The sequence below is a fragment of the Schistocerca gregaria genome, chromosome 9 (assembly GCF_023897955.1).
Source record: "Schistocerca gregaria isolate iqSchGreg1 chromosome 9, iqSchGreg1.2, whole genome shotgun sequence".
In the NCBI taxonomy this organism is placed as follows: Eukaryota; Metazoa; Arthropoda; class Insecta; order Orthoptera; family Acrididae; genus Schistocerca; species Schistocerca gregaria.
In genome coordinates, this window is record NC_064928.1 from 210,929,796 (window position 1) to 210,957,622 (window position 27,827).

The 27,827-nt window shown below is 41.0% G+C and overlaps 1 protein-coding gene across 1 annotated transcript in view; it reads left to right on the forward strand.

Annotated features, from left to right (window-relative positions):
* The window catches only part of LOC126291650 (ATP synthase subunit b, mitochondrial-like), a 61,332-nt gene that overhangs the window by 16,977 nt on the left and 16,528 nt on the right, over positions 1 to 27,827 (forward strand). Inside the window, exon 3 of the mRNA XM_049985215.1 lies at positions 19,195 to 19,358. Coding sequence (XP_049841172.1) covers positions 19,195 to 19,358 — 164 coding nt within the window. The remainder of the gene's footprint in view (positions 1 to 19,194; positions 19,359 to 27,827) is intronic.

A 27,827-nucleotide genomic window follows, 5' to 3' on the forward strand; every position in this document is an offset into this window, starting at 1 on the left:
TCCTCACCAAATGACGAGCACAAGAGATTTTTCACCCATGTAGCAATATTGGGTGGAGCGCCATCCTGCATAAAAGTTGTAACTTCCAACAGGTGTTTATTAGCCAGGCTAGGGATAATGCGATTCTGTAACATATCGGCATACCTCACAGCCATCATGCTCACTGTTGAGAAACCAGTGGCATGCTTTTCCTCAAAGAAAAATGGCCAGATCGTGATTGTTGTGGCAAATCACACCCATTGTGACTTTCTTGTGATGCAGTGGGAGTACCACGACAGTTCTAGCTCTTTTAGTAACCATTTCTGCATTTGTGGGTGTTGACAGACCCTCAGTGTGTGAAATGGGCTTCATTGGTCCACAGCATGTTAGACAAGCAATTGTCAGCTTCCCAATTTTTTGAAGTGCCCACACCACAAATGCTCTGCATGTCAGATAATTCATGATGATGCTGAATTTTTTTATGGATAACATTGTAGGGTATTCTTTAGTGCTCTCGAAACAGAAATGTGTGGAATGCCAGTGTGAAATGTGACTTCAGAAGTGCTGACTTTATCATACAGAGATGAACCTGCTGAAGTCTCCATTTCTTCCTGAACTGTCTGAGCAGCAGTAGCACTTGTGCGTAGTCACCCACTACAGAGCCAGTTGTCTAAACAACCCATGGCGACACTTGTCACAGGACTTTATTTTGAACTGGTCTTAAAAGCCCAACTGTACTGTACGGCCACTATGTCATCTTCAGCTCTCAGGCGTCACCAGATGCGGGTACGGTGGGGTATGTGGTTAGCGCTTGTTAGTTTTTGTGAATGGTGTCACTACTTCTAAATCGAGCAGCTCTTCAATTGGCCACACAAGGGCTGAGCGTACTCTGCTAGCGAACAGCACACGGCAACAGTACTCGGCAGACGTGGACAGTAACACATCAGAGTGCTAGCCAAGCCCAACAGCACTTAACTTCAGCAGTCTATGGGAACAGGTGTTACAACTACATCAAGATCATTGGCTCACAGGACCTTTACCTATTCACATACCCTTCTTATAGTGATAGGATCCTAAAGCTGTAGTAGCAGGTTCTCCATTTTGATTGTAAAGCTTCACTAACAGTGCCTTTTTTGGTAAAGTCTACATGACACCATTGCTGGTGCATCAGACTGCCTCGCTCACTGCAGCTCATTTCGTACATGATTCTCATACAGTGTCACTGATGTGTTGCTTGCCAGTTCCATCTGTTGGCCAGTTTTTGCACTTGTTTTTGGTTTTAATAAAACCTCATGTCATTCCAGGCATGTGTGTCAAGTTTTACCTCTCTACCACATTATTCCATTAATTAGTGTATTTTCAAATGTTAACAGACTTTTGGGTTACCTGCACTTCATCACAGGGAGAGCTTGACTGTTGCCCTGGCTGGCATATCCCCCAGTGGTGGTCGATTTATAGAAACGACTGAACGTGAGAGCCGAAGAATCGTCAGACAGGCACTCACAGCCCCAGATTCATCATTATCATTGATCCGACTTGCAACTGGTGCGTCAGTGACTAAAGGCCCATTAAAGTGAGGCACATAGGAAGGAGGCTGACCTTAGGGCGTCCCATGCGCCTATTACCATTGACCTCTGTGCAACAACAAGCTCATTTGTCGGGCACTTCGGCCTGGAATCTCATTGACTGGAGTAGAATTGTCTTCAGTGATGAGCCCCGCTTCGAAATGAGCCCCGATGACAAACAAAGATGTGTCTGCAGACGCCCCAGACAGCGGTGGGGTACCATTCTTACTGTCTCCCACCATAGGACCCAACAAAAAGGAGTGATGCTGGACATCTTTGGCTGTCCTCCGCATCTCCCTTACAACACAGCTGTACGTCGACAATATTCTACGCCCGGATAGCCTGGGCTTACATTCCAGCATGATAAAGCCCGGCTGCACACGGAGAGATTTTCTAAAGCTTGTCTTTGTGCTTCTCAAACTCCACCTTCGCCAATAAGGTCGCTGGATCCGTCCTTAACTGAGAATGTTTTGAACATTATGGGCAGGGCACTTCAATCAGCTCTGAATTTTGACTATCTAACGTGACAGTTGGACAGAATTTGTGATAATATTCCTCAGGAGGCCATTCAGCAACTCTATGAGTCAATGCCAAGCCGAGTAACTGCTTGCATAAGGGCCAGAGATGGACCCACTGAAAATATCAGCTTGGAGGGTTGCCGACAAGCTGGCACACCAGCATTCATCAGCCACCACGATACATGAATTGTAACATGGAGGTGAATTAGTATGGAATAACTTGCCCATATCTGTCATCTGTGCTATTCGACTTGATGCTGAGCTGGTTGGAGCTGTTGTTGCTCTGTGTTCTAAATATTGCTTTGTGTACACCCACAAATCACCTGCAAATTTATTATTTTTTGGAGTTAGTGCTCCACAGGTCATAAGCATTTGAAAAATGTCATATTTCAACAGCTGTGTACTTCTTATAAATACAAACAATCTTGCTGGAGGAACATCTGCAACTGAGCATTATAGCAGAGGTTGAAAACAGTGCTTCATTTGTAAGACTATTTTATTTTTATTTTTCAGTACTCAAACATGACCGGTTTCGGGCTGTCACATGCCCAGCATCATGTGTTATAACTTTTTTGCTCTGACCCCGAGTGCCGTGATGGACAAGTACAGGACAAGGTGTATCACCAACGATACACCACATCCTGTACCCACCCATCACGGTGCTTGGGGTCATAGCACAAAGTTATAACAACTGATGATGGGCATGTAATAACCCAAAGCTGGTCATCTGTAAGTACTGAAAAATAAAAGGAACCTTACAACTGGAGCAGTATTTTTAACCTCTGCCCATAGACAGTCTTTTATTTGTACCTTGTTCTCATTTTCACATACTTTTCAGGGGACATCAGATTGCATAGAGCCCATCATATGTCTTATTAATCGTCACCTACTATTACAATTGGTTCCACAGTCCCATGTGGAGCACTGTCCTAAATTAAAAAAAAAAAGATAGATTTGAGCACATAAAAAGTAAGGAGGTTGCTCACTACTATTTGTCCATAGAGTAGTGTATGTGTCCAAAAATTGTGATTTGACGAAGATAAAGTCAGGAATTTAAATTATGATTCTCAGAAATCTAAGGCAATGATGTGTTGAACCAAGGTGTGTGGAGGAGTGGAAATTGTTGTATATGAAGAACAGTCTAACAGTTTCCAACCACCCATAGCCACTTGTGATTTCTTTTTGTTTCCTTACATACCTCTGTCCTAAAGGAAACATTTTTAGGGAATGGAAAACTTGCAAGTGACTGTGTCAAGGACCATGAACTGTGTCGTTATTGACATCCACTGCTGTTATGAACACACATGTTGTTGTAATGTTACAGAAGTGGTGTGGGTGGTGTGCTCAGAAACATCTGTACCAAATGCAAGGCTGGTAAGGCTACATTTAAAAGGTCACATTTGCATAAGCAGTAACTGACATCGAGGTTTCACTGTAGCTTTGAAATGACGGGAGATGGTGAGGAGGTGAGTTACTGATCAGTTTTCCCCCACAGTGACAGGTAGACATTAGGTAGCATGAGCTGCCTCATCGTCACACAGAGCATGAACTCAATAGTCATGCAAGCTAAAATTACAATCTACACAATCATTTACACTACATTTAATCTACATAACTCAAAAGATGCATCTCTAAGGGAGAAGTACAGCAATATCAACCACTTAATTCTACAAAAAACTGTAACAATTACTGTGTATCTCATCAGACAGACAGTAGTTTATAAGTTTTTAAGATTAACTGTTGCTAAACACACAAAGCCATGTGATATCCTAAACTGAAGATGTCTACAAGAGCTGCAGCGAAATCCCAGTTAACTGTACCCAGGTCAACTGAAACCCATTCTAGGGGGGGACTTTGTTGAGTTGCGGTCAATGAGGAGAGATCCCCACCCAACTCATCATTCTAAACAAAGCTACACTGCCAACGGTAGTGCATTTTAGTGATTGTTTCTTTCTGTTGTTTGTGTATTTTTGCACTGTGCTATAAAGAATGAAGCATAGTATACAGTATATTAATGTACTGTAATCCTAAAACTGTAATTTTAATGTAAATAAAGGACATAAGCGCACCATACAAACAGATTTTTTGATTTGTGTGACTTTCAAAACTTTCCAAAATATGTACACTCATGATTAGAAAAAAACAGAATGCCTTGAACAACTAGAGATAGAACATTCATATTCACAGACATGTACATTAGTATGTTCTACAGAAGTGATTAACATTTCAGTCAACTCCTTTCAGCATGTTACCAAGAAGGCACAGGACCTGCCACGGGCCCTGATAACTTATTCCATGGGTGATTGCATTGTATAAGGTGTGAATGGCCACCTGTGGTATAGCCATACATACTGCTTTCATATGGTTCCAAATTTCATCTTTAGTGGCTGGCATTGGGTCACAGTGTTGCACACATCGTGACAACATATTCTACACATTTTCGATTGATGACAAGTCAGGTGATCTGATGGGCCAGGGCAGAAGGCTGACATCTTGTGACACCAAGAAGGCACGTGTTCATGCAGCAACGTGTAGTCATGTATTACTTGCTGAAAAATCGTGTCTGTGGTCTTGTGCAGAAAGGGTGTGGCTGTTGTTGTTGTGGTCTTCAGTCCGGAGACTGGTTTGATGCAGCTCTCCATGCTACTCTATCCTGTGCAAGCTTCTTCATCTCCCAGTGCCTACTGCAGCCTACATCCTTCTGACTCTGCTTAGTGTATTCATCTCTTGGTCTCCCTCTACGTGTTTACCCTCCCCCTGCCCTCCAATACTAAATTGGTAATCCCTCGACATCTCAGAACATGTCCTACCAACCGATCCCTTCTTCTAGTCAAGTTGTGCCACAAGCTCCTCTTCTCCCCAATTTTATTCAATACCTCCTCATTAGTTATGTGATCTACTCATCTAATCTTCAGCATTATTCTGTAGCACCACATTTCGAAAGCTTCTATTCTCTTCTTGTCTAAACTATTTATCGTCCACGTTTCATTTCCATACATGGCTACACTCCATACAAATACTTTCAGAAACGACTTCCTAACATTTAAATCTATATTCAATGTTAATAAATTTTTCTTTTTCAGAAACTCTTTCCTTGCCATTGCCAGTCTACATTTTATATCCTCCCTGCTTCGACCATCATCAGTTATTTTGCTCCCAAAATAGCAAAACTCCTTTACTACTTTAAGTGTCTCATTTCCTAATCTCATTCCCTCAGCATCACCTGACTTCATTCAACTACATTCCATTATCCTCGTTTTGCTTTTGTTGGTGTTCATCTTATACCCTCCTTTCAAGACACTGTCCGTTCCGTTCAGCTGCTCTTCCAAGTCCTTTGATGTCTCTGACAGGATTACAATGTCATCGGCAAACCTCAAAGTTTTTATTTCTTCTCCATGGATTTTGATACCTACTCTGAACTTTTCTTTTGTTTCCTTTATTGCTTGCTCAATGTAAAGATTGAATAACATCGGGGCTAGGCTGCAACCCTGTCTCACTTCCTTCCCAACCACTGCTTCCCTTTCATACCCCTCGACTCTTATAACTGCCATCTGGTTTCTGTACAAATTGTAAATAGCCTTTCACTCCCTGTATTTTACCCCTGCCACCCTCAGAATTTGAAAGAGAGTATTCCAATCAACGTTGTCAAAAGCTTTCTCTAAGTATACAAATGCTAGAAACATAGGTTTGCCTTTCCTTAATCTTTCTTCTAAGATAAGTCGTGGGGTCAGTATTGCCTCACGTGTTCCAACATTTCTATGGAATGCAAACTGATCTTCCCCGAGATCAGCTTCTATCAGTTTTTCCATTCGTCTGTAAAGAATTCACGTTAGTATTTTGCAGCTGTGACTTATTAAACTGATAGTTCACTAATTTTCACATCGGGGGGGGGGGGGGGGGGGGGGGTGGATATGGGTCACAAAATGTCATTCACGTAGATCACACTCGTCACAGTGCCTTGGACACGCACCAACTGTGACCTGTGGCTGTGCCCAATAGTATACCTTACCAAAATGCCTTGAGTTGGCACTGTATGTCATGTGCACATGGAGTTATTGTGATGCGGACCAAAATGTGGCCATCATTTTCGAACAAACGGATTCGTCTGAAAACACTATCTGATGCCATTCCTGACCCCAGTGACATCTTTCCATACACCATTGCCATCTAGCATGTACTTGCTCATTTGTCAAAGGTAGCGGAAGAAGTGGACAACACGAGTGTAACCTGTGCCTTAATAAACAGTGACGGACTGTCACTCCTGATATTGTACAGTGTGTTGCACCAGAGCCGAGGACGACACAGATGTGTCCTGCAGTGCCATTCGGATGAGGTGTCAGATCTTCTCGAGGGGCGGTCTTGGCAATGCGACTTGACCCATTTCATCGTGTTGAAACACTTCATCCCCTATGAGCAGTAATTTTCCAGATGGAAGCATCACATTTTCTCATGCCAATAATATGTCCTCTTTCAAACTCACTGATTTGACAGTAGAGTTTGTGCATGCATCTGCGAGGCATCGTGCACATCTGCTCAAGTCACACTCACCCATTCGGTTTATGGTGACAACGAGAACCGCAGACACATTTTGCACCATGATGTTGATGTTGACCTTGAACCTGTGAGCCTACATTGTTCAGGTGCTAATCATTTCTGCAAAACATACTAATGTACATGCTCTGTGAATGTGAACTTTCTGTTTAGTCGTTCAAGGTGTTCTGTTTTTTTCTGAACATGAGAGTGCAGTTCAAAATATTGTAGTATATATTAGAATTCCATAGCTTCACCAAAAAAATTGTTATTCGAAATACATTCCCCTCCTCTGTTTGGGTTAACTGGTGTTGTACTGTGTTATTGTATTAAAGTATAAAATCATACATCTAAAAACAAAGATGCTACAACGTACCAAACAAAAGCATTGGTATGTTGATAGAGATGAAAAAACACACAAACACACACACAAATTACAAGCTTTCACAATCTCCAGTTGCTTCATCAGGAAAGAGGGAAGGAGAGGGAAAGTCGAAAGGATGTGGGTTTTAAGGGAGAGGGTAAGGAGTCATTCCAATCCTGGGAGTGGAAAGACTTAGCTTAGGGGGAAAAAAGGACAGGTATACACTCGCGCACACACACACACACACACACACACACACACACACACACACACACACACACACACATATCCATCCGCACATATACAGACACTGGCAGACATATGTAAAGACAATATATATCTCTGCCTGTGTCTGTATATGTGCAGACGGATATGTGTGTGTGTGCGAGTGTATATCTGTCCTTTTTTTCCCCTAAGGTAAGTCTTTCCGCTCCCGGGATTGGAATGACTCCTTACCCTCTTCCTTAAAACCCACATCCTTTCGTCTTTCCCTCTCCTTCCCTCTTTCCTGATGAAGCAGACATGGGTTGCGAAAGCTTGTAATTTGTGTGTGTGTTTGTGTGTTTTTTGTCTCTATCAACATACCAACGCTTTCGTTTGGTAAGTTACAGCATCTTTGTTTTTAGATATATTTTTCCCATGTGGAATGTTTCCCTCTATTATATTCAAAGTATAAAATCAGTTGGTCATAGGTTTTGGCCATATGAGCTGGAGTCACTCTGCCTGACATAAAAAAAGTGAGGCACCCAGAAGAGGAGGAGGAAATGAACTGAAAACTAAACTCCGTTCGAACAGGCCTCGGAAGGCCCAACAGTATTGATCAGCCGCCATGTCATCCTCAGCCCACAGGCATCACTGGATGCGGGTATGGAGGGGCATGTGGTGAGCACACCGCTCTCCTGGCCGTATGTCAATTTATGAGACCGGAGCCCTTACATCTCAATCAAGTAGCTCCTTAGTTGGCCTCACAAGGCCTGAGAGCACACTGCTTGCCAACAGCGCTCTGCTGACTGAATGATCACCCATCCAATTGCTAGCCCAGCCCGACAGCTCGTAAATTCGGTGATCTGACAGGAACCGGTGTTACCCCTGCGGCAAGGCCGTTGGCGAGGAGGAAATGAAATAAAACTTCGTTGGTTGAGAGGGTATGCAGTGTTATTTCAGTGATTATAAAATCAAAGTCACATTTCCGAAGAATTTGGCAGTGTGGGCCCACTTACTGGTACGACGTTGTACCGTCTTTGGCCTGTGTGTCTGCACTGCACTGATTCCATTGGGGAGAGTGTCATAAAGCCATTGCATCCTCTTCCGAGAAGTTGGCCCACAACTAATGTAACTGTTCCTTGATAACACGCACACTGGCACTGAAACGGAGTTGATGCCCGAGCTGCCCCCCCCCCCCCCCCCCCCCCGCATGTTCTACCAAGGACATCCCTGCAGATCTTGCTGGCCTCTGGAGCACCACAACATCATGCAGTTGGTTCATAGAGAAAAGTGCATGTATGTGAATGCAGGATGTCCATGAAATTCTGTTGTGCTGTCAGAGTTCCCGCATCATAAAGTGGTTACTGCATCGATGATTTCAGACGTAAATAGAAATATTTTAAAAAAGTAGGAAGATTTTTGTGTGTAGCAAAAGTGACAAAAAGCGGATTTCAGAGTACCTGACGGCTCAACACAAAAGTTTTGTTTTAAGTACAGATAGTGTTGAGGATCAGTGGACAAAGTTCAAAACCATCGTACAATATGCGTTAGATGAGTATGTGCCAAGGAAGATTGTAAGAGATGGGAAAGAGCCACCGTGGTACAACAACCGAGTTAGAAAACTGCTGCGGAAGCAAAGGGAACTGCACAGCAAACATAAACATAGCCAACACTTTGCAGACAAACAAAAATCACGCAAAGCAAAATGTAATGTGAGGAGGGCCATGAGAGAGGCGTTCAATGAATTCGAAAGTAAAGTTCTATGTACTGACTTGGCAGAAAATCCTAAGAAATTTTGGTCTTATGTCAAAGCGGTAGGTGGATCAAAACAAAATGTCCAGACATTCTGTGACCAAAATGGTACTGAAACAGAGGATGACAGACTAAAGGCCGAAGTACTAAATGTCTTTTTACAAAGCTGTTTCACAGAGAAAGACTGCACTGTAGTTCCTTCTCTAGATTGTCGCACAGATGACAAAATGGTAGATATCGAAATAGACGACAGAGGGATAGAGAAACAATTAAAATCGCTCAAGAGAGGAAACGCCGCTGGACCTGATGGGATACCAGTTCGATTTTACACAGAGTACGCGAAGGAACTTGACCCCCATTCTTGCAGTGGTGTACTGTAGGTCTCTAGAAGAGCGTAGCGTTCCAAAGGATTGGAAAAGGGCACAGGTCATCCCCGTTTTCAAGAAGGGACGTCGAACAGATGTGCAAAATTACAGACCTACATCTCTAAAGTCAATCAATTGTAGAATTTTGGAACACGTATTCTGTTCGAGTATAATGACTTTTCTAGAAACTAGAAATCTACTCTGTAGGAATCAGCATGGGTTTCGAAAAAGATGATTGTGTGAAACCCAGCTCGCACTATTCGTCCACGAGACTCAGAGGGCCATAGACATGGGTTCCCAGGCAGATGCCGTGTTTCTTGACTTCTGCAGGGTGTTAGATACAGTTCCTCACAGTCGTTTAATGAACAAAATAAGAACATATGGACTATCAACCAATTGTGTGATTGGATTGAAGAGTTCCAAGATAACAGAACACAACATGTCATTCTCAATGGAGTGAAGTCTTCCGAAGTAAGAGTGATTTCAGGTGTGCCGCAGGGGAGTGTCGTAGGACCGTTGCTATTCATAATATACATAAATTACCTTGTGGATGACATTGGAAATTCACTGAGGCTTTTTGCGGATGATGCTGTGATATACCGAGAGGTTGTAACAATGGAAAATTGTACTGAAATGCAGGAGGATCTGCAGCGAATTGACGCATGGTGCAGGGAATGGCAATTGAATCTCAATGTAGACAAGTGTAATGTGCTGCAAATACATAGAAAGAAAGGTCCCATATCATTTAGCTACAATATAGCAGGTCAGCAACTGGAAACAATTAATTTCATATATTATCTGGGAGTACGCATTAGGAGTGATTTAAAATGGATTGATCATATAAAGTTGATCGTTGGTAAAGCAGATGCCAGACTGAGATCCATTGGAAGAATCCTATGGAAATGCAATCCAAAAACAAAGGAAGTAGATTACAGTACACTTGTTACCCACTACTTGAATACTGCTCAGCAACGTGGGATCTGTACCAGATGGGGTTGATAGAAGAGATAGAGAAGACCCAATGGAGAGCAGCGCTCTTCGTTACAGGATCATTTAGTAATCGCAAAAGCATTACGGAGATGATAGATAAACTCCAGTGGAAGACTCTGCAGGAGAAACGCTCAGTAGCTCGGTACGGGCTTTTGTTGAAATTCCGAGAACATACCTTCACCGAGGAGTCAAGCAGTATATTACTCCCTCCTATGTATATCTCGCGAAGAGACCATGAGGATAAAATCAGAGAGATTAGAGCCCACACAGAGGCATACCGACAATCCTTCTTTCCATGAACAATATGAGACTGGAATAGAAAGGAGAACTGATAGAGGTACTCAAGGTAGCCTCCGCCACACACCGTCAGGTGCATTGCAGAGTATGGATGTAGATGTAGATGTAAATTTGGGCTACGAGAGTTCCCTTGATCGCTACCAGCTGTAACTTGAAGGCATACTTAATGGTCCCCATACCATGACACCGAGATTAACACTGTAATGCCTCTCCCAAATGTCGGAAGAATGGGACCCCACCGTAATTGCTGACAGTGTTCATCTGGAATAGTGGAGAACTGCAGTTCATCGCTAAGCACAGTGCAACACCATTTGTTAGCCAGGCCTTGCTTCCCAGTCAAAGCACCACTCCAAATACAGCCATTTTATTGTGGTGCTAATGCCAGCATGTGCATATGGCAATGATTACATATCCCGTCTGCTACTACTCACCGACCGATAGTGAGGGATTACAAAGAATTTTACAGGGGGTCCATTGATTGTTCTCAGGTGGCAGGTGCAGATGGGAGGGTGGTATGATGTGCTTGATGCACAGTTCAGTGATCCTCCTCATGGTCATACAGTGTAAGCTTTTACAGCTGGTACTGACATGCGTAGAAACTTCTGGGCTATAATGCTATGGTCAGTGTATAAAACTTTCTCCCAATGTTTCTTCTCTGACTGCGGGAGACTCAGATGTAAAAAGGCAAACTGGTGTTTTACCTCTGAAGATAAATATTAGGTAATATTATTAGAAAGTCTTAGACATTGACCACGGCCTAATAGCCCGCAAGTTTTAAGTGATTTCTCCCTGTAGTGGTCAGATGTGATTGACCAGAACCTTGATGATGAGTAAGCTTGCTACATGTTTCCTTGCATTCCAGCATACGGCCACTCACTATTGCATGATTTGACCAGCTGGCCAAATGGAAACCCACAGTGAGACCCCTTTTGGAATCTGCTGAGTACTGATAATGCTGCCTCAGATGAATACACGGCATCTGAACTCCTTCACATCAGTCACTCAATGTCTGTCACTGTTCACACCTATTATATACGCTACTGGGTCTGGTAACAACACTAAACATGAATCATACTAATGCAATCTGGTGGCAATTCTACCAGTCACAAAGTATTGCAGCCCTAGTTATTTACATACCTGCTAATGAAATGCATGCATATGAACTTGTATTGACATCTGTCGTTGTCTTCTGGGTGTTTCACTTTTGTTGTGAAATGGTGTATATGATAACAAATGTTAAGCACTCCTGTGTCATAATATAGACTATAATACATGTATAAGGCGACCAGTATGACGCCTATACTGAACCTGTGGTATCGTTGAACTATAAGATAGTGTAGTATAATTTATTAGGTAAAATTGCCATTTTATTATATATGCAAAATTGTCATTTTATTATATATGGATGTAATTAATCAATAAAAATAATCAATTTATGACAATATAATGTAATTGGATAGATAAGACATCTACTCACAAAGCAGCAGCAGAACACACATACAAAAAATGTTTTACTTACACAAGCTTTCGGAGCCAGTGACTCCTATGATTAGTCAATGATTGATACTAAATGATACAAGAACTATTAGATGAATGATAACACCACATAGCCCTGTTTGCTTGAGTAGCTTAAGTAGGAGAGAGGGGTAGCTTGGGAACGATTGAAAAGGAAGGCAGGTCACTCGGACCTCAGGATGAGAAAGACCCAACTGTAGAGTGGACTAATGTCACTTCTCCCATCCCCAACACAAGAAATTATTAGATCTGAAAGCTAGAATAGCGTATGTTCTGATTTGTGTGCCTGTTGGCAGTACTGAAGCTAGTTACCGGACAGAAATTTTGTTTCACAATGTATTAGAATGCAAATAATTCAGAAGTGAAGGTAACAACCCTCTGAACAGTAGAAACACTGAGTCATCAATAGGCATATATGCAAGACTGAAAACTTTGCTAGATTTCATGTGAATCTGTTTTAGAGATAGAGTGCGTGCGCGCACACACACACACACACACACACACACACACACACACACACACACACACACACACACACACACGCACACACACACACACACACACACACTCTTATACGACTACATTGTGCTGGCTGAATACCCAAGCCAGTACAATGTAGCCATATAGGGGTGAGCATTGAGGGACGGGAGGGGGAATATATGTGTTATAACCTTTAATCACCAATAATTGCGTGGGTATTCAAACACACTCACTTAGAAACAATAGCTGGTTACACGATAACAACTCAGTATCTCTTATTCGACTGCCGTGCCGTGACATGTGGCCGGCGCCGTTCGTAGGATGGTGGCGCTCCCGCGCTCAGCAGAGTTGCGGAGCGCCTCTATCGCCGTTTGAGCATACTGTCGTGGCGGCACTGTTAAATGTCGTGGCACTGTCACAACAGTATGTGTGTGTACCCTAACTTAGATGGTAGTGAAGTTTTCAGTCTTATATTCCTACTGACGATTCAGCAATGCAACTGTTTGGTGAGTTGTTACCTCTACTCCTAAAATTATACTACTTCCACATCACAGCTGAGAAGCTGGCACACAATCTCCCATTGACCTTGCATAGTAAAGCAGCTCAGAGGCAGCTTTACTTTTAATTGTAATGAACTACTTGCTGACAGGAAATTAAAAAAAAAATGTGTGAAATATAATCAGGGAGAAAACACCAGGTAGTTATAATTAAAGAGCAGCTCCTCACAGAAGAGAAAATGTTGATAGGTATTCTAATGCATTAATGTGAAACCGATTTATGCTGGAAAAATTAGTTTCAGTTTTGGCCGCCAGGTGCAAATCTGACACTGCGGTTGAAAGAAAAATACATAGAAATTTTGTCATATGTAATGGATTAGGAACAGGACATGAGCAGAAAAAGTCAAACAAGTGAGAAATGGATAATGTTGATTTTAGTATTAACCACCACTTACACAATTGATTCGTATGAACATCGGAGACATTATCAAGATGCTGTACAGCACCAGATTTGCACCTGTGGGCAAAATTGGAACTAATTTTTCTAGCATCAATCAGTTCTGCACTAATGCATTGGCATGTATTCCTACCTCCGTGAGTAGCTGAACTTTAATTATAACCACGAAATGGAATGACACAACAAGGAAGTGAGGAAGAAGATCAATCCAGAATGAGATTTTTACTCTTCAGTGGAGTGTGTGCTGATATGGAACTTCCTGACAGATTAAAACTGTGTGCCGGACTCAAACTTGAGACCTTTGCCTTTCACGGGCAAGTGCTCCCACAAGGTTCGCAGAAGAGCTTCTGTGAAGTTTGGAAGGCAGGAGATGACGTACTGGCAGAATTGAAGCTGTGAAGGCGGGTCGTGAGTCGTCCTTGGGTAGCTCAGTTGGTAGAGCGCTTCTGTCAGGAAGTTTCAAGAAGATCAATGTCTGAAACATTTGAATGTTGGAGGAGGAGTAAGAAATGGGAAGAGCCATTAAGTGTAGGTTGACCAAATATGCTTCTGCATACGAGGGTGAGTCAAATGAAAACCTTAAATATTATTTATTGTGGAGAAGTGGTACAAAGCTGTATCACTTTTCAACATAATCTCCCCCATGTTCAATGCAAGTCCTCCAGTGCTTACAAAGTGCATAAATTCCTTCAGAAAAAATTTATTTTGGTAGTCTGCGCAACCACTCATGCACCGCATGGCGTACCTCGTCATCAGAACTTAACTTCTTTCTTTCCATTGCGTCTTTGAGTGGTCCAGACATATGGAAATCACTTGGGGCAAGGTCTGGTGGGTATGGTGGAAGAGGAAGACACTCAGAATGTAGGTATGTGATTGTTGCAACTGTTGTACGGGCAGTGTGGAGCCTTGCATTGTCATGTTGCAAAAGGAAACCTGCTGACAGCAGTCGACGTCGCTTTGATTAGATTGCAGGCCGCAGATGATTTTTTAGGAGATCTGTGTATGATGCATTGGTGACAGTGGTCCCTCTGGGCATGTAATGCTCCAAAATGATGTCTTTTTTGTCCCAAAAGAGAGTCAGCATAACCTTCCCTGCTGATGGTTCTGTTCGAAACTTCTTTGGTTTTGGTGATGAGGAATGGTGCCATTCCTTGCTCACTCTTTTTGTTTCTGGTTGGTATAAGTGAACCCAGGTTTGTCCCCAGTAACGATTCTTGCAAGGAAGCCATCACCTTCTTGTTCAAAGCGCCGAAGAAGTTCTTCACAAGTATCAACACGTCGTTCTGACATTTCAGGAGCCAGCTGATGTGGAACCCATCTTGCAGACACTTTGTGAAACTGGAGCACATCATGTACCATGTGGTATGCTGACCCACGACTAATCTGTAAACATGCTTCAATGTCATTCAGTGTCACTCAGCAATTTTTCTTCACTATGGCTTCAACTGTTGCAGTGTTCTATGGAGTCACAACTCGTTGTGCCTGACCTGGATGAGGAGCATCTTCCACTGAAGTCACACCATTTGCAAACTTCCTACTTCATCGGTAGACTTGCTGCTGTGACAAACATGCATCAGTGTACTGAACCTTCATTTGTTGATGAATTTTAATATGTTTCACACCTTTGCTAAGCAAAAACCGAATAACAGAACGCTGTTCTTCCCTGGTGCAAGTCGCAAGTGGGGTGGCCATCTTTATACTGATACTGCGCCGGTATGTGTGGATCTGCACAATGCTGCCACCTACATGCCATTCTGCACGCTGTTTGTAGCACGCTTACCAACTTACAGGATAATGGTGCGAAATTTCTATTTGTTATTACAAATTTAAGGTTTCCATTTGACTCACCCTCGTACATACTCTTGAAACCACTGTTAAGATCATGACAGGGGGTACTTAGCAGTATACTATATGCTAGAATTTCTTCTCATTCCAACTGTGTTGGGAGTTCTGGAAGAATGACTGCAGAAATGGCTTTGCGCATGCTGTTAGTAGTCTAATCTGGTCTTCCCTGTCCCTGTGGGGATACTAGAGATCTTCAACGTATTTCTATATTATTCTCCCAATACTGCTTCTTGAAATTATGTGAATAGTTTCTGTAGAATAACTGCAGCATATCTTGAGACAGGTGTCAGTTCAGATTTTTCAGCATTTTCAAGGTGTCCTCCTATGAGTTTAGAAAACCTGTGAGAATTTATGCTGCCATTCCTGATATACATGGGGATAATGTTTTAAATCCCTCAAAGTTATGTAAATTATGCTGAGACAAGTAATTTAATATGAGACACATTTCAGAAAATACGCCAAAAGTTGATGACAAATGTTGAACGTGTTATGTCACTACATGATGTACCTCACCATAAGTAGCAATTGAGCCTGTCAATCAGTCACACCTTGTCATCCTGGCCCAAGTCAAGTATTCACATTGGTGTGGCTCCTTGCCTACATGTGTGACTTAAGTACGTGGGACTGAGGGTTCAAGTCTTGCACCTGGCAGGCAGTAATTTTTTTCATTGCATTAGGCAATTATGTGCTTACATCAAGCTAAGATTTATTATTTTATTTATCAGTCTTACAGTTTCCACTGGTTTATTCCAAAGTGCAGTACAACAAAAACCTACTGTGTTGCATCACAAGAAAATGAGTACAAGCTTCCAAATTGTGTTGTTACCAGTCAATAACCGCATTTTCTCTACTAAAAAGACTATGTTAACAAAAAAGAAGGGACAAAAGGAAAGAAACACAGAATAGTAAGAGCTTTTGCTTGGTTACATCTTGCGATGTCTTATGTTCAAAATTTGTCATCCACTTGTGGGGCATTTCCTGACATTTGCGGCCCCATGTGTCTTGTATTAAATTAGTTGTTTTAGTGTTGTCTATGTTGCTTTGGAGGTTTTTAAATGTTAATAATAATCACCTTGTATATTTAATGTCCGCTGCTAGATGTATTTGGTATGGATCCCACTTGAGCAATATTGTTCTATGGTACGCATAAGTGATTTGTAGTGAACAAACAACACTGTCTGTCATGGAAAACAGGTTGCCAAATTACATCCATATTTACACAGAAGGCTCCAAGGCACTTGAAGGAAAAGGATATCATTTCTACTGCACGTTAAAAAAGACTATGGGGTGGTATGCTATACCTAATGAAGCATCCATTTATAGTTCTGAAAATTAATAATTCACAGAGCAGTTGCCTATTGAATAAGGAAAGAATTTCAAAAAGTTTAAGAGGCTCTAAAAAGCGCTTTCCATAGGATAGAAACTGAATACCAGAATATGACCATCCCAGATTATATACAAGATGTACAGATGCCATCTTGTGGATCAGAGGACATATAGCCATCATTGAAAATCAAATAGCTGACATGTATGCTACGGAAAGTTTAGCTATAGCACATTCCAAGGAATGAGACTTCCCTGTAGTGATTTTATATGGAAAATATACCGCCAAACACAGGAAGAATGGAGCAGTGAGGCAACAATTACTCAAAGGAACTAAGGAAGGTTTTAGATGCGTTTTCAATAGGAACTGCTGAGGAAATTGTGGTTTAATTGAATCAGTGTGAGTGAATGGCACCAGAGCTCACCTTTATAAAGTTATCAATTCAACAACATGCAGCCATGACAATGATGAAGAAGCTGACTTAAATAACACAGTATTGGCAAATACCAAATATTGGACACAGCAAATGTAACTATGTAGGTTGGAACTTAAATAGTGGCAACACTGCTGTGGAGACACTATGCAGTGGAATCTACTATTGTTACTAATAGCACACGTTGTCGACATACCTACCTTACCTCCGAGCAAATGGATTCGCCCATCCCATATCACCGGCATGTGGACAATCGAGGGAAACATTGTCATTTGTGAGTGAGCGGTCTAACATGGTGTCACTATGTTTTCGAAACAGGGACAATGGAGTTGGATCAAGGTTGAATGTGCAGAGGTTGTACAGAATGACAGTGTCATCATGGTCTTCAAGATACGTGCAGGGAATTGGCATTGCTGTACAGAACAGTGGCACGTTGCGTTAAGGCCTTCAACGAAGGCTGGCAAACTGTGGCTGACATGCATCGGGCAGGTCATCCTTGCATCTCTGAAGGAGACATGCATGCTGTTGCCGCGTTACTGGACAGTGATCGATGCCATACGATTCGTGAGCTCGCCCACAAAAGCGAATTAGCGCATATGACTGTGCTTTGCGTCATGAAGGAACGCCTGGGCATGCGAAAAATTGCATCACGATGGGTTCCACATGACTTGACGGAAGTGCATAAATGGATGCTTTACGATGCTGCTCAGATGCACTTGGAGTGCTACGAGCGAATTGAAGAGGCTTTCTTATGCCATATCATAACACTGGATGAGACATGGGCCACATTGTACAAACCAAAACTGAAACGCCAGTCCAACAAATGGCATCATTATGAGTCGCCACTGAAGTCGAAAGTGCATCAGAGCCCCAGTGTGGTAAAAGTTGTGGTGATTCTCGTGTATGACTGTGATAGTGTTATCCTAATGCATTACGTTCCTCCACAGTAGACCATCAGTGCACAGTATTACTGTTCCTTTTTGGAACATCACCTTCGACCAGCTTTTCGAAAGAAGCGGTGACACTTTCTGTGCAATCCACCCATCATTTTGCACAACAATGCGTGGGCGCATACAGCACAATCTTGTTCCAGATATTCGACAGGCACTAGACCGCTCCATTCGCACCATCAACAGAATAGGCTGTGCTGATGGTGTACTACACCTTCCACATCGCTGGCAACGGGTTCTACACAACGTTGGTGACTACTTTGAAGGACAGTAACAGATGCAAACGTGTAACTCTTTTGTATCAGTTGTGAATAAATAGCTGCCACTATTTAAGTTTGAACCCTCGTACATTGAAAGTTGAACCAGCTGCAGGTTTCATTGCTGACGTCTGTTACTGTCCTATTTCGTACAAAAGATATAAGGATTTACCACATTACAGGAATATATGTGAAGTCACAGACATCAGTATTTAGATACATTTGTCTCAAATGGTTATATATGGGTGTCAGTATAACAGAATATGTAACCAGTAAACCATGAAAATGTACGTGGTTTTTAAACAAATTAAATACAGTAGCTGGTTAGCCTAATTGGCGAATATCACCTAAGGTCAAACAAATAAATAAAAAGTCATGTTTAAGGAGTCTTCTTACTAGACTGACTGAAATTTCCCAGTATCCTACCAACGAACTGATGTCTATCACCTACTTTACGTGCGACTGAGCCTGAGCGTATGTGATCCTTTCATTTTTTATCCCCACAATTTGTTACAACCATCTGTTTGTATGAGTTGGCTGCTTTCAGTTCTGACTTACTAACACTGCGGCCACAGGATACTGCTTTTCTGTACTTTGTAAGGGACACAAATGAGAAGAATTTAATATTCTTCTCCTCACAACATAATATAAAATCTGTGGAAAATAGTTAAAAATATTTGATGAGACTGCATCATAATTCTGTTGAGTATAGTTTCCATTATGTGATGTTCTCCTCTGTGTGTCGCTTTTTCCTATGCTTCGTATGATAAGATATGTGTGTACGTATGTTAAGAGTGTGTTTTGTAGCCTACAAAATACCTGACTTTAGTTTAATCGTGCCTGTGTTGCTAATGAATATGTCTTTGTGGCAGGACCGTACGTGTTCGGAACAACTGTGTCATCGTATCTTCTCTCCAAGGAAATATATGTTCTTGAGCACAACTATTACACTGGAATTTCAGTGGCAATTCTTTGTGTGATGGCAGTGAAGAAGCTTGGGCCCAGTCTGTCTGTTTATCTGGACAAACAAGTAGATGTAAGTGAGGGCTGGCTGCCTTCTGTCCCTTTCCTTCTCTTCTCTTCTCTCTCTCTCTCTCTCTCTCTCTCTCTCTCTCTCTCTCTCTATCTATCTATCTCTCTCTCTCTATGTAAAGTGAAGTTCCCTGCTCACATCTGTCTGTATGTTTTGGGTAACCTGCTGTAGGGATTTTGATCTGGTTTTAACTAGAGGAAGACCGTGTATATAATTTTATAAATATTTTGTGGAAATTGACTGAATTGTGATGAAATGAAGTTCACCCAACTGTGAAAATGATGGGAGTGCCATCTAGCAATAAAACTGCCACAATTCCACACAACAGCAAAGCCTGAGCACTGAACGGGTAGCGCAGTGGTTAGCTCACTAGACTCACATTCAAGAAGACAACAGCTCAAACCTGCGTCTGGCAGTCCTGTTTTAGATTTTCCTTGAGTTTCCAAAATCGCTTCAGGCAAATGCCGGGATGTATGCTTTGAAAGGGCATGGCCGATTTCCTTCCCCATTCTTCCCTAATCTGGACTTATGCTCCATCTCAAATGACCTCATTGTCAGCGGGATGTTAAAAACTAATCTTCTCCTCCTTGCCCTCCTCAGACCTTGAACAGAATCCGAGTCGGGACTGGTGGTCTTCCTGTACAGCATGTGCCTGGAAACCAAAAGGTCTTGGGATCGAATCCTGGTGGAACACAGATGTTTCACTGTCTTTTAACCTAGCATTAGCCCTCATTGATGTGGACATTCTTCAGAAGCGGAATGTGGTTTGTATTCCATGTTAAACTGTAGGTGTTAAGGTGTCAATTTCAAGAGTAGAATCATAGTCAGGCTTGGTGGTGTAGTGGTAAAACATGTGCACGGTAATGGGAACATTATGGGACCACGGATTTTTAATCTTTCTTTTTAACTTGGCACTCAGCTCTCAGTGATATGGAGATTTGCCACAAATGAAACACGTTTTGGGTTTCATGTTAAACTGTAGGTTTTCCTGACTGAATAACTGGCTAGGGAGATGCATTTTGCCAAAGTGATGTCCAGTTGAAACACCTAGAACAAAACACTGAGTCACACATTTTTCTGTCTGATGTGTTAAGGCTGCTCTCAGGAACAGGAACTACCGTACGGAGTTTGATACTCGCAGAGCAGTGGTGCGACCACTCCATCAAAAAATGAGCAGCTGCGGAGCCTTTGTAGTGAGGCTTACATTGTTGGCAGGTTGCAGTTGGGTAGTCTGCTCATGCTTTTAGATGCTGCAGTACACCAGCAAGTGGGATGTGCTGCCTGAATCATTTAATTTGTGTGAAAGTGATGCTATTCAGTTATCTAATATGTTCTCTGATTTTAATCATAACTCTACGCCCTGTCCCTTAAACAAAATTACCACTATGCCAGGCAAGTCATCCAGTCATAGATACTTAGTGCTATCTGTATGGAGATTTGGGGGTTGGGGGGTCACTGGTAACTTCTAAAGATAAAAAAATTATACATTTTATACACCATGAAATCCTCTGGTGTTGATTACATGTTCAGTAAAATTCCTCTGAGTTGTTCTCAGTAATATGTAGTTCCATCATAAAAAATGTAATTTAGCGTGAAGTTAGGGCAATTTTCTAGAGAGACTGATACAAGTCTTTTATAAATTTCTTAATTGAGAAAGGTCACAGAAGAGGCATCAACAATTACAGCCCCTTCTCTTAAATGTATTGTTTTCTGTTATTTGTTTATGTATTTATTTTTCTTGAGAAAAGTAGAGTTCTTGGTAAGAATACACTCAGTATATTACGTTTTCAATTTCAGTTGTTGTGGTCTTCAGTCCAAAGACAGATTTGATGCATCTCTTCGCAGTAGCCTTTTTCTGAATGAGCAGCTTCTTCTCTGTATAACTACTTCAACCTATAGTCAAGATGATGTAAGAAACTCTGTGACAGCTCACAGCACTGTTGCCAGCTTTCAGCTGTGAAGCATTCACAGCTGCAGGTGAAACCAGTACCTGCCTACAGAGGTGTTACAACACTGATGCATTACCATAGGAGGGGTTTACAGAATTGCGTTACATTATTGGTTGAAGTAATTGCTTGAAGGCGTCATGCCTAGCCCACTGCAACAGTTAGGAATCACTCATTTTACTAAGATTTGTAGCTCATCTTTTCATTCTTCTGTGTTTGCGATTTAAAAACTGGGTTGTTTTCGAAATCAGCCTTATGTAAACACAAGTAGTTTATTTTTATATTTACCCAGACATGTTTCGACACGAGTGTGTCATCTTCTGTGGGTCAGATTTTTATTTCTGTGAAGTACAATATCACATTTGTAATAATTTAAGTGCTGTAGGCCTAAGAAATACAATATTTGCAATTTTCATCATTTTGTTTAAACACTCAACTTGAAATTACATTGCTAACTGTACTGTATTATTATACATCAGTTTAAATGCTCGTTTTTGTCGTTCTCTCTCTCTCTCTCTCTCTCTCTCTCTCTCTCTCTCTCTCTCTCTCTCTCTCTCTCTTTAAAAAAAAGTAGCCATGGAGAAAATTATTGCGTATTTGTGGAGAGCTGTTTCGAGGGTAACCTCTACCACTTGAATCTGCTTACTGTACTCAAGACTTGATATCTCTCTACAATGTTTAGTGGCCTGTAGGCATCCCTTGGACCTTCACAGCCTAACAAGGAGCTCACATTTGTACTCTAGCCCATCAAAGAATTTCTTCTGAAAGCTAGCAAAGTATTCATTTAGTTTTGTGTGTTTCTGTTGCTGACACTATACTTCATTTGAGCTCCTCGCCAGACTGTGAAGGCCCAAGAGCTATCTATCAGGCACCATGTCATCCTCTTTTTCGTGGCACCATCCACATGCGGTATGGAGGAGAATGTGGTCAGCGCACTTATCTCTTGGCTGTTTGACAGACTTTCCATACCATGGAGCTGATACTATTTAGTCAAGTAGCTTCTCAGTTGGCATTATGAGGCTGAGTTCACCCTGTACCGGGAATCGAACCTTGGTCCTCCGCATGACAGCCATCCACACTGAACATGCAGTTACGGAGGTGGAATATTAAACTGATAGTTCAGTTATATTCATACCTGTCAAAATCTGTCTTCTTTGGAATTGGAATTATTACATTCATATAGAATTCTGAGGGTATTTTGCCTGTTTCACGAGGTGGAATAATTTTGTTGGTGATGGCTCTCCCGAGGGTCTCCATTATTCTGACAGGATGTTGTCTATTCCTGGAGCCTTGTTTTGACTTAGGTCTTTCAGTACTCTGTCCAATGTTTTTTTTGAGCTATTCTGTCTCTCATGTTATCTTTATCTACTTCTGCTCTTTCTATGATTTTGTCCTCAAGGTTGTTACCCTTTATAGACCATTTAGACATTCCTTACATCTCCCAGCATTCCCTTCTTTGCTTAGTACAGGCTTGTCATCTGAGCTGTTAATATTTGTGCACGCACTTCTGTTTTCTCATAAGGCCTTTTTAATTTTTCTGTAAGTGGCATCTATCTTTCCCTTATTTATGCATGCTGCAAGGTTACAGTGTGAAAAATGTCGAGTTGTACCATGATTCCGATTCCACATTGAACTGTATAAACTCCTATAACTGGCTGGTAAGTCTGTTCAAAGACAAGAGGAAGGCAATGACATACCACCTCCAACAGGACCATATCTAATAAAGCATTGTGGGGTTTAAAACAGTTTTCGGATTGATGATTGCTTTACTAAGGTTACAATCTACACAAGTGATGTCAGATGCTTCCTTTCATTTTTTCTTGTATATCCGTTTTCTTCTGTATTTTATTATTGATCTTATATGGGTGCTGCTTGACTGTCAAAAAACATGCACATCAAAGATTTACTTTGGGTAGTATAATAAGAACTTTAAAATGTGGTAGTGGAGCTGTAAGAGCGTATATTGATGCAGTCATATTTTTCTCCTTTTCATGTTATGAGAGCATATGCAAACAGATGATGGCCCATCCTTGCACCACTGCCAAGAACCAACCAGTCCATTTTTCTAACTACAGATGACTGGTGGGTACTGTAGACAGTCGAAAACCACAATGTTTAAAAAGAATTTAATCACCAAAAGCTTGACCACTATCTGTGATTGACAACTAATTAACCTTTTCACAGACTGTATAATTTTATTTGATATAAGATTGCTACTCACCATAAAGTTGACACATTGAGTTGCAGACAGGCACAATGAAAAGACTGTTACACATTTAGCTTTTGGCCGAAGCCTGAGTCAGAAAGAAAACACAAACATACAAACAAGCACGCCTCATGCGCAAATGACAGCTGTCTCTGCCTTGCTCAATATGGCATCTGATTATAAACAGGGCATGAGGTTAGCTGGCTTTTGTGAATGTATCTCTGTGTGTTTGTGTGTGTGTTTGTGTTTGTTTCCTTTCTCAAGAACGCTGTGGCCAAAAGCTCAGTATGTAACAGTCCTTTCTTTGTGACTGTCTGCAGCTCAGTGTGCCATCTTTATGGCGAGTAGCAATGTATCCTTTTCATAACGTTTTTGATATTCTAACCAGGGCTCTATTTGATATCAGACATATTCCAACTAGCTCTCTTGTTTGTATGCTGTACCTGTTAAGAGATCTCTTCATTGTATTTATTGACTGAACTTAATATGTATAAAATTGTATACAGTGAACTTTGTAAGAGAAAAAATCTCTAGTGTTTATTAGAAACTAATTTTTATTGTAATGAATTGGGAAGAAGAACATGTAAATGAGGAGTTTCATTATAGGCGTTCCGCAAGGTAGCATATAAGGACCAATACTATTCCTGATATACATGAATGACTTTCCCAGTAGTTTTACTCATGGTGATAAATTCTCTTTGCTGATGACAGCAATATTATAGTCACTGAGAAAACAAGAGAACTCCTTGCAGAGAAAGCAAATGAAACTCTCAAGGAAGTTTATGATTTGTCAATAAGCAATAAAGTGACATTGAACACAGAGAAAACCAATGCCATGAATTTCAGTTTGAAGAGGGAAAATGACAATGTTAAATTAAATGTTGATGGCACCTCTACAGACTGTGTAACAAATACAAAATTTCTAAGAATGAATGCTGAATTCTTAAATTCTTAATTGAAGTGGTGTGGATATCCAAAGGTGCTTGCAAACAGAATGTCATCAGCATGAATCCTATCATCAGTGTGTCACAAGCAGTGTCTTTTAGTCACATACTATTCATATGTACACTCAGTTCTTACCTACAGAATACTTTTTTGGGGAACAAACTCACAAAATAAGAACACAATTTTCAAACTCCAGAAAAGAACCATAAGAATAATAATAAAAAACAATAGTCGAGCTCATTGTAAAGATCTGTTCACAATGCTGTGGTTTTTAACTGCTCTGTGTGAACACATTTACCAGTCAGTTGTACACATCCAAAGTAACATTGGTAATTACTGTACAAACAGCTCTGTCCATGACCATGGAACAAGAGGTAGACTCAACTTACATTTAGCAAGAAAAAATAAACATAAAACTCAAAACAGCATTTTATACCAAGGAATAAAACTGTACAATAACTTACCAAAAGAGATTAAAGAAATTGCAAAAATACACTTATTTAAAAAGACAGCTAAAAAGTACCTGTTATGCAATACATTTTATACGTTGAAAAATTACTTAGATAAAACAGAGTAGGGATTTGGTAAAAAATGTTATACAATTTAATAATAAAAATGATTATAAAAATTACAATATTCCGCATAATACCTTCACGCTATGCTTTTTTCCTTCTTTTTTCCTTTTCTGGAAAAAACTTACCCCCAAGCTATGCATAGCACAAAACTAACACCTCTTCCTCTTTCTGAGCTCACCATCTCACTCATTATAGAGGGATGCTGACTCAGTTTTTCTGGATAGCAAATGGGAAGTTGCAGTACAGAAAATGCCCCAGAGATCACCAGTGCAGGTGTCTTTGTGTGTGTAGTGAGAGAAGTGTTATGAAAGAATATGTGTATAGTGCATGCAGTGACTGATAGTGAGATATGAGTGAACAGTGTGGCATTGCATTCTTTAATAAGTTGTTTGTAAAAGAGGTGTTGTATACCAGGAATAAATCTTATGACTGTCTCTAACTAGAAGTCTGTAAATGTATGTCTATACGAATTAGCTTATTTTAAATTGGTCTAAACTTGTAAATACTTTGACATGTCCTATATCCTTTTAAAAATAGATCTATGGATGAATAAAGCTACTATTACTACTACTACTACAATTACTATTATAGTTACCTTAATTGTAATTAAAAACTATTTTCTTTTTTACTTGGAGTAGAAATTCATTTATTCTTTGAGACCATTAACTTGTTGCAAGTAATTATTCATGCATTAACTTGACTAAATCACTCTGCACATGTTTGTTATTGACATACAGAAAGATGAAAAAACAGTTCAAAGATATCAACAAGTTGCTGTAGCCAACATGATGAAAGCCAGGTCTGCTGGTATTTTTTGTTAATTTCAGTGATGTTTTGACAAACTAAGCTGGTGAACTTCTGCATCAAGACAAGAGGTACACTAACTTTTTTTTTTCTTTTCACTCTCTTACCATTGTGGTATACGAGTATCCATCTAAGACTCAGTGTCGGTATGTCTTATGCACGCTAAGCACTTGATTTAAGGTGCTCACTACTTTATTGTATTGAGGCATTTACAAGAATATGTTCATTACAATATGTTTGCACATTTGTAAGTTGGTTGCCATGGCAACAAGTATCAGTACAGACATTTCTGTTAATTTCTTCATAATACTAAATAGTGGAAAATCCTGGATGGACTAGCAATATGGAAAAAATCAAACAATGGAAAATCCAGGGTGGAATGTAAAAATGTTGTGAAAAGGAAAGTCGCTACTCACGATATAGTGGAGATGCTGAGTCACAGATAGGCACAACAAAAAGACTGTCACAAATATAGCTTTCATCCAGTAAGGCCTTCGTCAAAATTACACGACAAACACGCACGTACACACTCACACAAATGCATCTGCATTCTCAGGCAACTTGGCCACACTGCAAGCAGCAGCACCAGTGTATGAAGGGAGTGGTGACCGGGTGGAAGTTGGGACAGGGAGGGGGAGGGATAGTAGGGTGAGGGTGGTGGACAGTGACGTGCTATTGGGGACGAGGTGAAAAGAGGGAGGGCAGCTATGTGCAGTCGGGAGGTTAGATGGTGGCCAGTGGAGGGGTGGTGAGGGGTGGGGAATAGTGGAAATGAGGAGTAGTAGTAGTAGTCTTGTCACGGGTTAAGCCTCTTCCACTTTTGTCTGTCCATAGCCAGTCTTTTTGCTTCTGAATATTTGTCTCCTTTGATATTGTCCAGCATTTTCCTCTTCCCCCTTTTCCCTCCACCATTCCTTCTATTCTTTCCTTCAGTAAACAGTAAACAGTCCCTCCTCAATGTGCAATCCAGTTCTGTTTTCTCTTTCTGATGACTTTCTCCTTTTCTTCGTAATACTTCTTCAGTCCTTACTCGGTTTACCCATTTCACTTTTTCCATTCTTCTCCATATCCACATCTCTAGTGCCTCCAGTCATCTTTCATCTTCCTTCCTCAATGGCCAGGTCTCCGCACCATACTGTGCAATGCTCCAGATGTAACATTTGGGAGGTCTTTTCCTGAGATCTCTGTTTAGTGGTCCACAAAGTAATTTCTGTTTCCTTTTGAATCCTTCTTTTGTCATTGCAATTCTTTTCCTAATTTCTGTTGAGCAATACATATCATCCATTATTACACTTCCCAGTTAATTGAAGTTATTCACTTGCTCTATTTCAACTCCCTCTATTTTCAAATGGTATTTTCTCCCCTTTCCTCCAGTTACCATGCTTTTCATTTTCTTCTTGTTAATCTTCATTCCATACTCGTCTAATTTTGTGTTTAGATCATCTAACATTTGTTTCATCTCTCTTGCACTCTCTGCCTTCATTAATCTGCAGATCTTATACACTCCATCTCCACCCCGCTATACAAACTCTTGTCCTTCCATCAAAACTTTCATTAAAAATTTCCTGCAGATAGATATTGAACAGTGTTGGTGATAAACAACAACCTTGTCTTACACCTCTTCCCAGTTCAGTTTCTTCACTCGTCACACATCCTATTCTTGCTTTTGCTCTCTGGTTCAAATATAAATTTCTAATTAGCCATCTATCCCTCCAGTCAACTCCATGTTTCCTTAGGATTTCCATCAGTTTGTCCCATCTGACACAGTCAAAAGCCTCCTCAGGATCAATGAACTCAATATACACCTTCTTTTTCTTCTCCCTGCACCTCTCCCCTATGCCCAGTGGCATCTCTAGTTCCCACTCCTCAGCTGAAACCAAATTGTTCATCTCCTATCATGGACTTCAGCTCTCTATATAGCCTTCTGTTGTGTGTCCTCAGCAAGACTTTGGCTGCATGCAATATCAGGCTCACTGTTCTCTGTTCCTCACACTTT